The sequence below is a fragment of the Bombus affinis genome, chromosome 16 (assembly GCF_024516045.1).
Source record: "Bombus affinis isolate iyBomAffi1 chromosome 16, iyBomAffi1.2, whole genome shotgun sequence".
Taxonomy (NCBI): Eukaryota; Metazoa; Arthropoda; class Insecta; order Hymenoptera; family Apidae; genus Bombus; species Bombus affinis.
In genome coordinates, this window is record NC_066359.1 from 4,045,973 (window position 1) to 4,064,097 (window position 18,125).

The 18,125-nt window shown below is 39.0% G+C and overlaps 1 protein-coding gene across 15 annotated transcripts in view; it reads left to right on the forward strand.

Moving 5' to 3' along the window:
* Positions 1-18,125, forward strand: part of LOC126925425 (basement membrane-specific heparan sulfate proteoglycan core protein) — a 190,090-nt gene that overhangs the window by 117,268 nt on the left and 54,697 nt on the right. For all 15 annotated transcript variants that reach the window (XM_050740938.1, XM_050740939.1, XM_050740941.1 and 12 more), the window contains exon 10: positions 17,466-17,573. In XM_050740938.1, the coding sequence (XP_050596895.1) occupies positions 17,466-17,573 (108 nt within the window). The remainder of the gene's footprint in view (positions 1-17,465; positions 17,574-18,125) is intronic.

The window sequence follows — 18,125 nt, forward strand, 5'->3', positions numbered from 1 at the left end:
AAACAGAACAGGGAACGTGTTCGTAATTAAAGGCAGTCCTTGTAAAAGTTAAACGACAAGTGACAAAGGCGACCATGTTAACGCTAGGAGAGACGTCGTCCCTCTCTGTGCACTACACAGAAATATGTATCTTAAATTTCGTGTAATTGTTGAACCTTCCAATTGTATAAAAGCTTTCTCTCCGTCTGTAGAAAATTCTCCACCTCTTGTTAGAAAGGCTGCGTTGCACGATAATTCATCAGTTGATAGTTGCGATTTGTAGGCCATAGTCTTGTTACGGTGTTGGTATTTTATGCGAAATGAATCAGCTGACTGGTAACTTGCTTTGCTATTAAACTTGTCGCTGTCATGCGACAGAATTTGTTACTCTTGGTAGCCTATAATTACGCTGGTCAACATGATTTCTGTCACACAGGATATTTATACCGGTTCTTGCGTATTTTTCGATGCTCCGTCATTCGTCTGTCATAGTTTTCCTGTAACAATGATTTATATTACTTAATAACTGAATTTACAGTTATATTGTCAATAGTGGCATGAATACATAGGGCGGATTTAATTTCCGCTTAGTATGTTCAGCAGAACGAAATCCTATAGTAAAAAATCGTATTATGTATAGGACAGGTAAAAATTTATTTATTAATATATAAATTGTATTTGATTATTTATTTATATTATATAGATTATTATATTATTATATTGATGAACGCTGTTAGTTAATTATCCATGAGTGATTTCGCGATCGTGCGAGAAATGTCTATGCACGTAGAATGTCAGGGAGGATATTCCGTGTTCGTTAATTTATTGCTAGACGTATAAACGAAATGTTGCTCGAGCAAAATATCCCAGCAAATCGATAGGTACCAGGTTTTAGGCATTGTGTTCTACAATTCCCAAATCTATAGAATTATACGAGTCACTAAATAATCAAACTGTGTGTCACGTGAAAACCTTGCGTGACGAGAATAAACGGATTCTATATATGAATTCGGTATAAAAAATTCTATAGAAATCACATATTAAATTTTATATGACAAAAATAAAATAAGATTTTATAGAGCAGCGTGCAAGAGAAGCCTGATACCAGCTTAGGTTCTGGCTTGTTTCATTCTTATATTTTTCAGACGTTTAGAAATATAGATTCAAGACCTACACAGTTTTAGACCTACACAGTTCAGTATCATAAAATTATCAAAATTGTGCCCCAAAGTGTCAGCCAACCATATGCTAAAACATCAATTTCGATAAATATATTCAAATGCAGGAAATATCTTCGATATAACCTCCAAGATATATTCTAAGATTACTTAACGTCTAAGTCTGCCAACGCGTGGAACATAAAATGTTCCCACCCGCTCCAATCTAGGGAATTTCCCCATCTACCATTAGATCTGGTCCCTATAGTCAGCCATACATGGCGAGGCACGTTTTCCTAATTTCTAAGGTTGTTCTTGTTGGCATTAAATCACTCAGAGCAATTTGGACCCACGTTCGAAGTTTCGTAAAATTCCATCGGTTTCATTGAATCTCCAGTCCCTTCCAGCACACGTGACTAACCTACATATATGGCGATCTCGTAACATCCGTGACACAAGGATTTACACGAGCGGAGATTACAAAATTCTAAGCGAACGGTTAAATTAGTATGAAGACATGGAACTTCCTGTTTTATCTAACTACAAAAACAGATCAATCATGTTGACGATCGTGATGCAGAGAGCGAACACGTTGGATTAATTGAGTCCAAGCTGATTCACTGTTTGCATAGTCAGAAATATTCCACCAACGCTCCACGGGATTGTGAGTCTCTGATGGTCCAATAATAGTCTCGTACGTAGGTTTGATACATTTCACGAAAGAGGAGAGGCTTTCGCGTGGATACATCGCGACATTGACATAGAAACCCACGTGGCGCCACGAAAAGTAACGCGTCTTGCTAAGAAATATAATCCGCCCGCCTGATTAAGCGACGGCAAATCATTTCCAAGGAAACGCGTGGCGTAACGAACAATTAGCCTACAAAATGCTCTTTGAATGTCGCTTTTCGATTAGGGCACGAGTGTCTAAATTGACTCGTGGCATCATTGTCTTGACGATCTGTATAGTGTCTCTTAAGTAAAAATGTTCGAAGGAAATTGGGCCAGATATTTCTTCCAGTATTTTTGATCTGATTAATGGGATATTTGTCTAATAACTTAGGTCATCGTCTAATTATAATACCATAATATCATGACTCAGTACTCGTATATTGTGCAATTCACTTTATCGAACTACTGAAATAGATGAGGCCTTATAAGGATTTCAAAATCATTGAATATCGATTGTTTAATTAGTCACATTGATTAACGCACTTGCTCGCAATTAGAAGGTCGCGAGTTCGACTCCCGATTCCACCAACAAATTTTTCCTAGCTGTTTTCTCCATTATGTCATTAAGAATTCCCATAAGATACAACATTAAACACAGAACATAAAAAATAACTCGTGTTATGCTAATTAATTTCCCTATTTAAAAAACGATAAGCTATATCTCGACTGGCGGATCAGGTGCAGGCTTGGTGGTGGTGTATGTATTATAGCGGTGACAACGACGTTTCTCTTGCGGTTTTCTCTTCTGACGTCGAGCAAATTCCTTGCGGTTCTGTTCATCCTCCTGGAGAAACGTTAAAAGACATCGAGATCTCATCGAATGGAATGGGAGTGACGTCACCCCACGTTTTCCGCGATACGCTGCCGATAGCATGCCCGCGATGAACTCATCGCGTGCAACATTCGACTGGGTGACATAACTGGCGATGCATGTGCAACACAAACACCATCGAGTAAGAGAGAGAGAGAGCCCCTTCGCTCCGCTGATCGTGTCACGTTCTCGCATTGGTTGGTAAAAAGAGAGTATTGGTCCGAGAAAGAGGGGAAAACAGGAGGAGGAGGGAAACACCACTGTGCGTTGTTTGGTATTTTCAGTCGCATTGCATGATTGCATCGGCAAGTTATGCGACGCACGGTAATTAACCGTGTATTGTCAGCCAGTCGAAAAGGCGACAGGAAGCGTCCAGCCGGCTCGTGCCAACAATTACGAGCGAATTCTGCATGCGAAAGAGCGTCCTCTCCAAGTCGTCCAACTGTATCGATCCATGCATTATGCAGAAAGGGTTGCATGAAAAAATTACCTAGAAGCTTTTTCAATGACGTTTTATCGGGCTCGAGTGGAAATTAAGTGGCCCTCATCCTCTAAAAATATAGATGTTTGTGATAAATTCACCTCCTACATACATTTATAATATAGCCATTTATCGATTTAACTGATCAGATTATCGACGTCGATTGCTGTTATTTCAGGAAAATCCAGCTTCGCTGTCCGTTTGACACGTTTAAATAGTGTAAGAGAATAAAAAATTCTTGTTTCCAGTTGGCAAATCCAAAGTAAATATTGATACAGTCCTGAGTGAGAGTCATGGAAGTATACGTGCAGCTAAAAACGGATCCTAAATGGGTAACTGTAGCAGGCGAAAAGCGCCTGTCAACGGCTGAGTCGGATTTGGAAATTGTTTAATCGCGAATCGATGAATTTATGGGGAATTTTGTAAGAAATTTAATGCACCGTGGGAAAGAGATTCTGTCAAACAAAGATTGGTTCTGGAGGAAGGTGTTCGGAGCTGGTGAAATCTCAAACGACGTCTAAGAATGCGCCATGAAAGGCATCTTCTCCACGTATCAGTTGCGGATGCGGTAAAATATGATTCCTTGCCGGCTAGCAAACTGCATAGCCGAGAATTTCTTATTGATAAAGAGATACCTCCCGTACGAAGCTTTTGCCAACCGAAATACGAATATTTCTACACGGGTTTAAAGCCAACCATAGAGTCATCCTGGTTTTTAACATCGTCTCTAGGAAAACTCGATCAATTTTTGGTCCATTTTTTTTTTTTTTTTTTTTTTTTGCCAGTTAGTATCACAAAATGTTTGTCTGATATTGTAATCGAAGACAATGATTCCAGGAAAAATAATTTTCTTTCTCTCCATATCGTCAATTACAATTCAATCTTCCCCGAAAATTAATTAACACTGGAACGATGATTCCGTTGTAATATTTTTAATCTGCCTGTAAACTTGATTTCAATCGATTCTTCGTCTAATAGTCAAGAAAAAATGTCTTCCTCTATCGATTGCAATTTTGTGGACCTGCCTGGAGACTTGGCTCGATTTCGTTTCACTTGGTTCTTCGTCAAATAGCCAAGAAAATTTTTCTAGAAGGGTACTTCTTCTTTTATAGTCTCGTATAATAATGTATTCTAATGTTTGCATACAGACTTCCCTATCAGGATGCAAACTTACCCAGTTTCCTCAAATTGGAGATTCTGTCACCTGTACTGATGAACCATTCATATACGCACCTATAACATAATCGTTCCAAGGACACAATCTATAGTAGCACCGTGATACACGTAATTAATTCTGTCCATAGGTTCTCCTATCGATCGTTCGAAAACTGAAGAAATTGTTATCGTCTATATTGTACCTTGTACAACTAATCGATGTTACACATTTAATTTTTATTTCGTAATACGTACGAAATTCGAGTAACATAATTTCGCTTAGAAGATAAAAAACCGCGGGAGATTTCAAATAATTCGTTACACCCCGAAGGATAAAACGGATACCGGATAGAAGAACGGTATTATTACACGTGGAATTTTTGATCTTGGAGCGGACAGAATCGTTGAAAAAGGAAGAGATTGTATCGACGAGGTTTTATGGTGGAAAGTCGAAAAAATGGAATTGTCGGATGAAAGTGGAGGCGGTAGGAGGTTCGATCGACAGAGAAGAAGGACACTCGGTTGAATTCTAATTGCGTCTGGCGAGAACAAACCGCACGTCAGTTAACGAATGAAAACGCGTTGCGCGACATAGAGAGAGAGAGAGAGAGAGAGAGAGAGAGAGATATCGGTGGGTTCATATGCTCGGTGGACAAACGATAGCGTGACCTGTTATGAAATAACGATCCAACCGGCCGCTGTCCACCCACGCGTGACACGTATCCGCGGCTCGAGCATTTATTTATCGACAATTCGTTTTACCTGAACGTTATTTACGATACTCGAGGGCGGAAAGAGGCTGCTGCTGCCGCGTATGGTTATGGTTGTCGCGTTGTCGAAACGAACCAAACCTCGGTCGCTACCTACGAATCGATGACTCCTCTTTGTCGTCGCGTGTTTTCTGCCGGATCACCGTTGATGTCTACTGATCGATTCCGTCGATCATTTTAAAACGATTTGTCTAAAATGAACGAAGAAGAACAGCGTGGTAGAGGCTGACTTTGGGATTTTTTGAAAGATCAAATACGTAAGCGTGTAAGGGAACACGTACGAACCACTTGTGCAGCTGATTGTACAGTTAAAGAGAGCGAGAAAAGTTGGTATCAACATTTGCTCTAACTGTCTTCGTTTATGAGATACGACGAATTTTGTACATAGAGGAAACGCTGCTATAGAGAAGGTTGAAATACCAAGGTTTAGAATAGAACAGGCTTTTCAACAAATTCGCGAAACACCAGGAAACATTCAGGGTGTAACTGGATCCGTGGCAAGACGTCATTGTGTTGAAATACGAGATGGTCATTTCGAGCATATTCTGTAAAACTCGTTAGATAATGTAAAATCAAAACAGAAAATTCGTGGTACCTCATAAACAGATACAACGTACGTTTATACGTGGATCTTCTCTATTGTTTTCTGCTGCACAATCAGCTCCCGAGTTTATAAATATTAATAACAGTATGTAGAAACTTGATCGTTCCAGAAGAGTAGCCTTTGAATGCATCTGAAGGGAGAAGAAGATTTTTTAATTATTTTGTGAAGAGCATTTCCGAATAGGAAAGTCAAATGAGAACTGATTGTTGCTAATTGATCACATCGATCGTTCGGCGTCGGTTGTCGTCTGTTCCAATTACGAATCCTTCCAGCACTTAAAAGCATTTTTGTGAATAATTTAGCTGTCTATACATAAGTTAAGATTAGGTTATATTTCTGTTACTTTTGATAATGATAGGATCAATAATCGGCAGCAAAGACGGTTAGAATAGGAACTATCTTCCTGCGTTACGCAAAGACGAATCGTTCTGCGAAACCTAACCTAAAAATTCGCGTGGCAGAATTTTATTAATCCGAGCAGTGCTTCATCCGTAGTATCCCCGAGGGATCGGACAAGCTGTTACCTCGATTTCTGTCGCGATTTTCCGTGTTCTCCCCGATTTACCAGGCTCCATTGATTGAACGTAAGCTACAGGCTGGTTTACAAGCGCCGCGATCCCACGGGGAGAGCAGAATGGTCCCGTTGTAGTCCGGATGACTGGGTGGTTCGTAGAAAGGTGGATTATGTCGCGCAGAAATCGTCAGATAAGGCGACGAGTGACTATCACGGCCGAGAAATATTTTTCGTAAAATTACTTTTCAACTTTTCCATTGTAATATCCAACTCTCTATATCTGTGCATTTAATATTACAAAATGATTGAATCGGTAAAAATGAAAAACATTATCGATGATTTCGATGGTCAAACGGAACAATTTTCAAATAGATACCGTTGCAAGCTAACTTTAAAGTGTAGAATAATGTACCAATGACATTTCAAACTTTCCTACTAAAATATTTAACGTATCTCTATATTTAATATCATAAAGTTAATTAAAAGCCGATAAAATCGAGAAACATTATCGAAGATTTCGATCTGTCGAATACATAATTTACAAACTGGCGGTTTCGATAGTGAAAGGTTTCACGGGGAAGAACTTCATCACATATAGTTGCGACCTAACCTAAAAATGTAGGATAATTTACCGAGACCTCGTATAAAATTTCGATTTTGATGTTTTACATGGTAAAATTAGTGAATTTGTATTTGCAATGTTTCGTTCAAGATTTCTAAGTATAGTTTCGACCTGTCGAACGCATAATTTACAAACTGGCGGAAGATGCGGAGATCTATCTAAGGTTCCATGAGGAAGAATTTCTTCTTTGCTTAGAACAGCAGTTTTTCGAAGTGGCCGCGGGCGATTCCGCGTTGGGTTTCATAAGATAGCAATGATCCGGCCGTGAAAACGGGAATTATGGCTGGTTGAATCGCGATAAGGGGCCGAGACGTACGCTTAGCCGTTGTTATCGCGGAGTTTACGCATGCACACCGGTGTAGATTACTCGGTTGATTTTGCACGCGTGAAGGACTAAATGTTTCACGCTCTAGAAATATAATGAAAACGGCCACTGTCCAAGATCTCTTGTCACTACAAAAATGTCCCTTTCGCTTGACATTTCGTCGAATTTTGAGGATTTTCTCGATAACCGGATATCGTCGGAAGTATTACCGACAGACGGTAACATTTTCGATCCAGGTCTGTTCTCGATACAAAATTTTATAGCCAAGCTATTGAAAGGTTACGAGCATTGATATAGTTACATAATCTCAAAAAACTCACATTTTTTGTAAAAGCAAAGAATCTTATATCGAATATTAACATTTAAAGAATTTTCGTGGAATTTACGTTTATGTTTGTCACTTTCCCGCAATAAATGGACTCGTTTCTTTGAGAGATCCGACTACTACAGTAGTCAATTACGCGCATAGTAGTGAAGTTGGTCAGGCTGAGAGGTTCATACATATTTCAACTGCAGATTTGTGCATTTATTCAAAATGTCAAACTGAGAAGATACAACGTACGAAAATAATTAAAATATAGCTGTAACGGCGGAGTATTTGTTATAATGTTTAACAGGAAAAATGAATCTCTATCGAACTTCTGTTTCTTTAATCGTGTTCCTAGAAATATAATTTTGCATAGAAAGCCGCAGTCTAATGGTACGTAATATCACGCGTCAACCGCAGTCGGTTAATCTTCGTCTAATGTCGATGAAGTGGCATTTTAAAAAGAACTTCAATTACAGTTTTCGAATAGAACAGGTTGAGAATCACTGCTGGGAAGGACGCTTAAATCGTGGAGCTTCACGCCGCGACTTCCGCTCGACGCGAGCCATTCTACTCGCAGAAGTATTTGTCATTCCAAGGGAAATTAATTGTAAACGAGTTATCGATTGCGCCGCTCGGTACTCGTCTTCACTGTGCACACGATTAAACGTCGATGATTTATTTATCGTTCCGCTTCTTTCTCCAGCTTCCATTCATTTTTCTTGCTAATGCAAAATGCAACTGGCTAAAAGGAAATATAGCTATGTGTGTATACATTTCTATTCTCAGATATTTCTCTCGCTTGATAACGGCCAAAGCTCAGAAACCACGGTCACTCGTTCCATGGATATTGAATTACAGTTTCATGGAAATTAAGAATTTAGAAAGATATATCAGTAAGAGATAGAAATTCAGCTTCGAATTCCTTCGTCTCGAATTATCTTTCAATACATCGCCTATCGATACAAAGGGAATCGCTATCGCGCTATTGGTTTCCAATTAATCGTAGAATATCGATAAAACAGAATTTGGAAGGTTTGAATTTCTTCGCATCGAAATATCTTTCGGTAAAGAATTTCGTGCGTTAAAAGGAACCGTTAACAGGGTTCGAAACTATTAAACAATTTAAATTAAATTACATATAATTGGGAAACTAATTGTAAATTTCTAAACAGCTCACACGTATATATAATAGTTAAATCCTTGCTTGTACTCGATAAATTCCTAATATGTTATACTTTCTGCTACTGATGAATTCCTAAATATATTATATACTTTTCTGTCTCAATAAAATGTCGCATCGAAATACGCGAGAAACAGAAAAATGCCAGCAGAACGGAGAAGGATGTTGCAAAGATAATTTTGAATAATTAGCCGCAGCCCTCCTCACAGCCATTCCTCGTGGAATAATTTTTTCGTTACGGCGCGTTCGCAACGCGTCGCGAGACACGACAGGACGTCATTAATTATAACGTTTAAATTGCAAATCGGCCACTAAAATATGTCGAATCCCTAGCGTACGAGGGGAGAAGGCACACCCCCGCAATATATGACGCGAATATACTTTATATACCGCGTTCGTATATGGCGGCTGGCCCGTTGGAAACGCAGCGTAATGTTCGTTTCCTCGTTATCCAACGTGCGGCGATTTTTCATGCAAATTCAACCGCGAAATCGATGGTAATTTTTCTAAAACGATTATCACCGACCGTCCATGCCATTATAGGGCTACGAATGGACCTGGTTAATGGTTAATCGTCTTGATGGATCGCGTTTAAACTTCGACCTTGAGCCTAATCTTCGTCTTGATCTTTTCAATAGCGTAAGACACTTGTTACGAAAAGTTCTCCTTGGTGAACCATCCATTCAATCAAGCATTTTCTTGAAATTAGTACCACGTTCAATTGTGTTTTTCCACTTCAGTTAACCCTTTCCTCGCTGTTTCCCCTTAGTTTCACGACAGTTTTCTTTTCAAATTTTTATTTGTCCGCTGGTTATCACATCCGCGATGCGTGGAATTTAATCGTATTATCAATTACAATTATCCATTTATATTATTTATTGTAATGTTAATTGTGTAACGTGTTTTTATTTTCTCCTATCTCTTTGCATTTTTTCTTTTCTTTTTTTTTTTTTTGACATATTTCTCTTATCAGACTTGCGGATGTTACGGTTAGAAGAATGAGCTTTGGGCTACATTATTTTCACAGTGAATATTTTATTTGTGTAAATGATGCTTCACGCGTATGTCAAGAATCACTTTGTGCGACATTCTTTGAAACACGAACCTACGACAGTGGTAGATAATGGGGCCTGAATGGAAAATTCCAGTTAATCTAATTGCTATTGCAAACTGGTCCTCAGCTTGGTATCTCTTAAAAAATATACAGAATAAAATTGTAAATAGAAAGATCGAGTTGTTTCATAATTTTGTTAGTGTTCATTGTAGTTTGGTCGTTATTTGCGGAAAGGAGGTCGATTTTGTGGTTTTATGAAGGGTTATGGTTGCGGATGGATTTTGTTACGCGGGGGTGGAAAAGTAGAGTGAGAACTGCTTCCACTCCTCGAAGGGAAATCACGCCCTTTTTGTTTCCGTGTCTCATTAGGACGAGCCCGAACTCGTTATCTCCTAAATCACGCGAGTATACCGGGAACTGGAGTTGCTCGTGTGCCGCATTGCTTTTTCTCGGCTGCAAAACGCGTCCCTCCTCTTCCTGAATATTTCATGTACGTGGAAAAAATACGCGATTTATCGAAAAATAATTGTATTCGAGTCAAGCGTGTGTATCAAAATCGACTGGGAGAATCAGAATTAATGCACGAGCAATAGATAAAGAATTTCAGCAACGAAGAGTATGGTACATTGGACAAGAATTCCAGCAACAAGAAAAAGGGAAAGTACTAGCAACAAAGAAATTAACGCAGAATGTTTAAAAGGCAATTCCAGCAATAAAAAGCAACAGAAGGAAAATCAGAAATGGAATTCTAACAGAAACAGCGATTCAAAAGATCCCTGGAATAAAAGAGACTAGAAGATTTCAGGAATAAATGGAACCAGAAAATTCCAGAAACAAATGAAGATCAACGTGTGAATACAAAAGAAAGGAAACTCCAGCAACAGTAAATTCAAACACACAGCAATTGCAGAAGCAATTGTAGCAAAATTGCGGTAAAGACAAAAGGAATATCAGCAATCTACGATTCAGCAGAATCACGACAGAAATTCTAGCGATGAAAAGAAGTAGAGTGAAACTTTGCCAAAGATGAAAATTCCAGAAATAAACAAAGATCAACGTGTGAACATAGGAGAAGAGGAAACTGCAGCAACAGTAAATTGAAACACACAACAATTGAAGAAGCAATTGTAGCAAAATTGCAGTAAAGACAAAAGGAATTTCAGCAATTTACGATTCAGCAGAATCACGACAGAAATTCTAGCGATGAAAAGAAGTAGAGTGGAACTTTGCCAAAGATGAAAATTCCAGCAACGGAAAAAGTTAACGCTAGGACATCGAGAAAGGAAGACGACGAAATAGGTTCCAAGATGTCCAAGTGCGACTCTCAAATGCGCTACGTGTCCTAGAATTTTTATTTAATGGTAGTAGAATAAATATTTATACGCGAAAGAAGAGAAAATTCTGAACAAGCTACTCCCCGAGGAAAAATCCGGGGCAGCAGCAACAAAAGCATCATCCAGCGGTATGTTCAACGACGTGTACTCCCGGCAACTTACGCGGGGAAACCATACATCAGAAGCGGGTGAAGAAAAACTCGACTCGATATAAAGCTCGGGATATTAGCATGACAGGCAAGCAGCATCAAATTGCTGGACCTAAAAGCCCCTCTGCTAAATCGTCCGTGCTCTTCTAATGGACTGCCAGCAGGGGAAGTTTAGTCCCCATGGGGTATTCTTTCACTCCCTTACCTTCATACCTTACGCTTTCAGCTCTTCGTTTCTAATAAACCTGCCTCAAAAAAAAGAAGCCAAAAGATAAGATACGAATTTATATTTCAACGAAGACTATGCTCCCTGAATTTCTACGTAATTGTTAACCCTTTCATGCTCGATTTGTGATCACACTAGGGGCGTAAATTAATTAATTTGTATATCGCGTGATGTAAACTAAATCGCGAGGAATTAGAGTAGGGAGAGCAATCATAAGCCAATGAGATTTTTAATTTCCCATAGATATTTATTATCAATAGTTAATAATTTATTCGATTTGAATAGATAGTGAAATGTCTACTGAAAATTAATAAGTTATTAAATTGTAATAGACAGAGAGATACTTATTAATAATTAGTAAACTATTAAATTTAATAAATAGCGAGGATAGTCGTAAATAATTTATTAAATTATAATTTGTATCTGTAGATTTTGGTGGATCTAAAGGCAGTGTATTAATTTACTATAACTAAAATTTCCATCAGTTATTCGCCAATTAGAGAATAAACGTATTTGTTTCTCGTGAAAGTTGCGCAATTTTATTGTCCTCGTCTTTTCTTTCAAACGCGCTTGAAAGAATACGTTTCTGTTGTTAATAATTGATTAAAAGAAAACTATACCAGAACTACATCGTTTCCAAAGAAACGTTCGCTCGTGAAAATATTTGGTTAATTGTCTGGGGCAACTTCGGAATTTATTCGATCTACCTTACCTTGTGTGGTAAATTAATTCAAGCCCGGTGATACCTCTAAGATGTTCTTTCCGGGTTGATGCGACTGAAAAAGCAGCGCTGCAACTTTGCACGGGCTGTTGCACGCGATACTAATGCCCTCGTTATCACAGCTGAAAAACTGTTCTTCCTAATGGAGAACGGAAATCGCCTGTGATCGACCTTGACATTTTTACAAACGGAGACAACGTGACAAATAAAAACGGAGGGTAAAAATGGGAAAATCTAAAAGCTCAAATGACAAACAGATACTCGTGAACAGTATCATTTCCGAATGTCCAAGTAATCGCGTAAATCCTCCATTTATCGCGCCATAGACGAGGAATTAGAAATTGCGCGAGTGTTGCTGGCTATTGAATAATTTACGAGCGAGAGGGTTAAAATGGCGTTTTAGGGCCAGAAAATTGTATGTTTTATCAAGATGGTGGAAAACTCGCGACGTTAAAGTGGTTAGAGCGTGGCGGAGCGGCAATTTCCACAACTTCTCGGGCTTTAGATAGTTATGATCGAACGAGCATGACAGGGGTTGGGGGGGGAGGGGGAGGGGGAGGAATGATAAGAGAAACGCCGGCTGTAAAGAGATGCATCTCGAAGAGACAGGGCTTTTGAAGCGCGAGGCACGCTCTCATGCATCTTTAGAGCGTAAAAAAACGTAACCAGGCAAACTTTTCCATCCGCCTTGGTTCTACCCGCTCTCGCCACAGCTCGCACCTTCAATATTTCACTCCATCTCGCGGTTTACCCTGTTGTTTCCTTGTTTCCAATAAAGATGATAATGTCGCGTTTCGATGGAATTCGATTATTACGAATTTTCACGACAAAAGGGCAAACTTGCGAAGCGTTTATAAACATTCATGATGTTTTCGAGCGGCAGGCACATGGTGAAAGCGGAATAAGCGCAAAGATTATCACGCGCGCATTGGATTTGCTCGATTTTTGGCCCAATCGATCGGCAATGTATAAAAATATACAAAGCTTCCGCAAGGATAATTTTCATAAACGGCAAACTTGCCCAGTTCTTGCATCAGGATGTTCAATTCAACCTCGCTTCGAATGTTCGTGTACATAACCTAAAACCTATTTACATAACCTAAAATCTATTTACATAACTTAAAAAGTCGAGTAGTGGAAATGGTTGAAAAATCGAGTGCCACAGTCTTTTGTAAGAACACGTTTAATTTTGGTGTCAAGCAGTTTACTTTGGGTTTACTCGACACGTGGATGGCATAAGAATACGAGGCACACGAGGCACGATCAGGTTATGTCTGCTAAAGGAACTCGAGTGTGCTTTGACACGGGAGACTATCACTCAATCGCCGTACTTGACTCTGGCTGGCCATTTGCTGGTATATTGCCATTGCCACGAAAGCTAATAGGAATTCTCCTTAACCTTCGTCAGAGAGTTAACCCGAGGAACTCAGACCACCCTAAATCTCGCATTACTCCATTGGTAATTGTAGAGATCATGGATACAAAAGCCCGGGGAATCCTCGAGTGGTCGCTGTTGTGGTTTTCGACGATCAAGATCTGCCTCTGGGGCAAATCAAATTGGCCATGCTGATTCTTACAGGCAATTTAAGACTGCAAGAATGTATAGAATCGTTACAAACTTTTGAATAAAGCATTCTGACGATGCGGTCTTATTTGACGGACTGAGAATCACTGTGGTTCAAGTGAAAATTTGTCAAACATCATCCTATGAAAAATGGAACGTAATATGCGAATATGCTATTATATATATAGATATGTATATATTATTCATAATTGGTTATTAGCACTTGGTTATATACTCTACTAATTGTGTTTCATAAAAACATGAATTTGCATAAATAACCGCAGTCTACCTATATTCTTGTTATTTTTGTGTGAATATGAAACTAATCCCCGAATCGACAAGAGTGACCATTGGTCGGTAACAGTATCGGCGGAAGTCGGTCGGAAGCGCGGGAAATCGGTAGAAATACGAACCGCGAGGCACTTCACGCCGCGTTACGGTAACGCTATCCGAAACGTGATCGGATTGTCTCGAATGAGCATGGCATAATTGTGAAAACGAGATGAACCATTGTCGATTCAATTGCTGAAACACCATGGTCGACGTACTCTCGTATCACATCCGAGTGGTAGCTAGAGTCTGGTCTGTCGGCTTGAAACTGGAGCGTCCAGCCACGGCCTCTGTTTATCTGTAACACAATACACCAACACTTTTGACAACTCTGCAGAGTGGCTTGCCTATAGTAAATCACTGGACAGCCAGTGGGCAGAGGTTAACAGGCCAGAGAAAAAATTATTACACGATGGAAAACATTTAATTGGCGCTTACATCGTTTCTCCTGGTTTAAACTCATTCATTTTATTCCTGTCGGTAAATTAAGATCGATGGTGATTAAGCAGGTAGATAAAAAAGAAAAAAAAATGCTGTGAGAATGTTATTTAAGATTTATGATTAGAGAGAAACGACCAGATATTGGAATAGCACACCACGTATGGAATAGCGCCATTTTTTTTTTAAATCTGACAAATGAATATCTGTCAAACGACTATAGGCTTGCTCGCTCAGTCACTTTGGTATCGTTTATTTTGCTACAAACTTTTTCCCCAATACTCTGGTGAAGAAATATGGATCAAGTGCCTAATGCGCGCACTCTGGTCACATGACGAATGTACTTGCACAAAGTGTGACACTGCAATATGTGACTATTGCAAGTAGCTATTTTCTAAAATGTTATAATCAATAAGAAGAATGAAACTATTTGTTTTTTTTTTATTGCTTTCTATTTCTCTTCTATTTTGCTATCTATCCTATACCTATAATATATTAGATAGGATTTATATCCTTTTATTGTTTGTTCAATATTGAAAATCGTTCGAACAATGTTAGAAAACTAAGAAATGCTCTTGATACCCACGAAAATCCTTTGTTTGTTGCTATTGATTTTCTAAGAATGACATTCGAAAGACAGAGTGCTATTCCATATTTGGCTTAGTACCTTTACTGTTTTACTAAACGGTGAAGAAATAGTAGAATGCCATGGAGGACCTAGTCTTTGAAATCTGACTTTTCTTTCGGTACCTCTGCGAGTTTGTATTAAACGGCATTCAATTGGCATTATTGGATCCTTCGTATTTCTATTCCTTCGTCTGTTCGCATATCAGGGAAATTCGAGTTCCATTGATGCCTACTCTCTTTGTAAATCACAGACAAGGAACGAATGGCAGAAGGAATTTCACCACGTGCACTGAATTTGATTAAACTCCAAGTAATCTAGTGGAGGGATACCGAGTACTATTAATTTCGATAATTATGTGAAACATAAATTATGAAGCTCAAAGAGGAAGTAATAAATAAATAATTCGTTTGAAGCAATACAAAATTCCCTAATGATATCTTAAAAACGTCGAACCAAGAAGTTACAGTCGATTGATATAATAACATGCTCTTCATCAAATTTTTGGAAAGAGAGCTAAATCTCATAGCAACGTTGCTACTTTTATTAAATCAAATGTGTCACCCGTTCTGATTCTTCTAATTACTTTATTCTGATGTGTTAAAATTCTTTGTAGCTTATAATTTCATTTTACAACATTCTGATAAAGCATTCGTGAATTTTTTCCCATCTGACAAAATTTATTTAGTCTTACCCAGTGGGCTGAGAATCAGGGCGGTGTGAATCAAAATTTGTACAATACAACTTTATTCCTATTTCGCGAAGCTTGTAAGAATCCAGCTACCAAACAAACTTTGCATTCTAACGCACATATGCAGATGAAACGACGAATCTATTATCGAAACCATTAGAAAATAAGAGCATTGAAAAGTATTCAATCTACGCCAAATATCAGCAGGTGTTCTTATACTTATAGTCAATGTTAATTGTATTATATTGTTGAGAATTTTGGATCTTAATAGCCGAAATAATGGTAAAGGAATACTAAATTTACACTTGGAATGTATATTAGAATAGTTATATATTTATTTGATAAATGATTTCAAAGATATTCATCGATACACATTTGCAAGCGTCTCAGCATTTTCTTCCATAACTGACTGCTAACCAAGTGAACAGTTTACATTCATTTGTTTTCGAGATGCCGCGCACACACATACTTCCACACACTGATATTCACATACAAGTATTACTACACGCATTTAACCTAATTAGCACATAAAATTATACATATCTCAATATGTATATATATATTTACACAAGTAGATGGAATTTTAACATTGACTATAAATAAATATCTATACATATATATATACGTGAGCGTGAGTGTGTGCGTGTGCGTGTGCATGCTTGCTTGTGTGTGCGTATCTTTGTCTGTCTCTGTCTGTCTCTGTCTGTCTGTCTGTTTGCCTGTCTCTGTCTGTCTGTCTGTTTTCCTTTCTGTCTGTTTGTCTGCCTTTCTATTTGTCTGTCTGTTTTCCTCTCTGTCTGTCTGTCTGTCTGCCTTTCTGTCTGTCTGTTTGCCTTTCTGTCTGTCTGTTTGCCTGTCTCTGTCTGTCTCCATGTCTGTCTGTCTGTCTCTCTGTCTGTTTGCCTGTCTCCATGTCTGTCTATCTGTCTGTCTGTCTGTCTACTTCTCTGTCTGCCTTTCTGTCTGCCTGTCTGTCTGTCTGTTTTCCTCTCTGTCTGTCTATCTGCCTTTTTGTTTGTCTGTCTGTCTATCTCTCAATCTGCCTGTCTCTGTTTGTCTCCATGTCTGTCTATCTGTCTGTCAGTCTTTCTGTCTGTCTGTCTGTCTGTCTGCCTTTCTGTCTGTCTGTTTGCCTGTCTCTGTCTGTCTCCATGTCTGTCTGTCTGTCTCTCTGTCTGTTTGCCTGTCTCCATGTCTATCTGTCTGTCTGTCTGTCTACTTCTCTGTCTGCCTTTCTGTCTGCCTGTCTGTCTGTCTGTTTTCCTCTCTGTCTGTCTATCTGCCTTTTTGTTTGTCTGTCTGTCTATCTCTCAATCTGCCTGTCTCTGTTTGTCTCCATGTCTGTCTATCTGTCTGTCAGTCTTTCTGTCTGTCTGTCTGTCTGTCTGCCTTTCTGTCTGTCTGTCTGTCTCTCCTCCTCGCTCTCTCTCTCTCTCTATCTCTCTGTGCGCGCGCGCGTGTGTGCGTGTGTGTGTGAGCAAAAACGTATATACAAAATTGAATCGGCATTATGGTCGCTGTTTATGCACGCGAGTATAGCCGCGCAATATGAGATCCATGAGATCGATCGGGAATCAAAGTTTGAAATATTCGTTCGACCCTTATCATATATTTCCAACGTTTTCTATTCGAGTACGAATATTTTTTACACGCTCTTTTTTTTACAAGACTTTTTCGTTTTCTGTGTTCGCAGCCTGCACCGCCTCGCAATTCAAATGCGGAAACGGTCAGTGTATCGACAGCGGCGGCCGCTGTAATAACGTCGAGGATTGTTTAGACAGATCAGACGAACTTAACTGCCGTGAGTACATTCGTAGGATTTTTTTTCTTCCGTTTCGTCGTGCATGGAAAATTATTTTCTGTTTTCTTCGTTCCGTTGGGTGTCTCAGCATTAACATCAAATATTTCGTAACCGCGGCTCTATATTCGATGTATTCGATGGCATGCACGGGTGGATTTCATTCAAACAATTCATCGGAGGTACTCGGAAATTGATTTTTCAAAAATAACCCGTCAATTTTCGTGGGTGGCTTCGCTACTTCGCGATTAAACAATTCTTAACCACTTGGTGATCTTTCTCTCGCATATTTAACCGTGACATGTGACAATCTAACGTGAGATCTTGGAAGAAATAACGCCTTGGTTTGCAATGTATATTTGGCAATTGTGTACTAACTTATTTAACTTCTGAATGAAATTATTCATTCAGGTACTCGCCAATAATAATTCAACGATGTCAGGACACAATTTCACATGATTAACATAAGCATGTCTGTCCTTACTCTCTGCTGAGATTCAGAAATGTCTGAATTTGTTACCTGCATCCTCTGCTATCGTACGAACATAAATGATG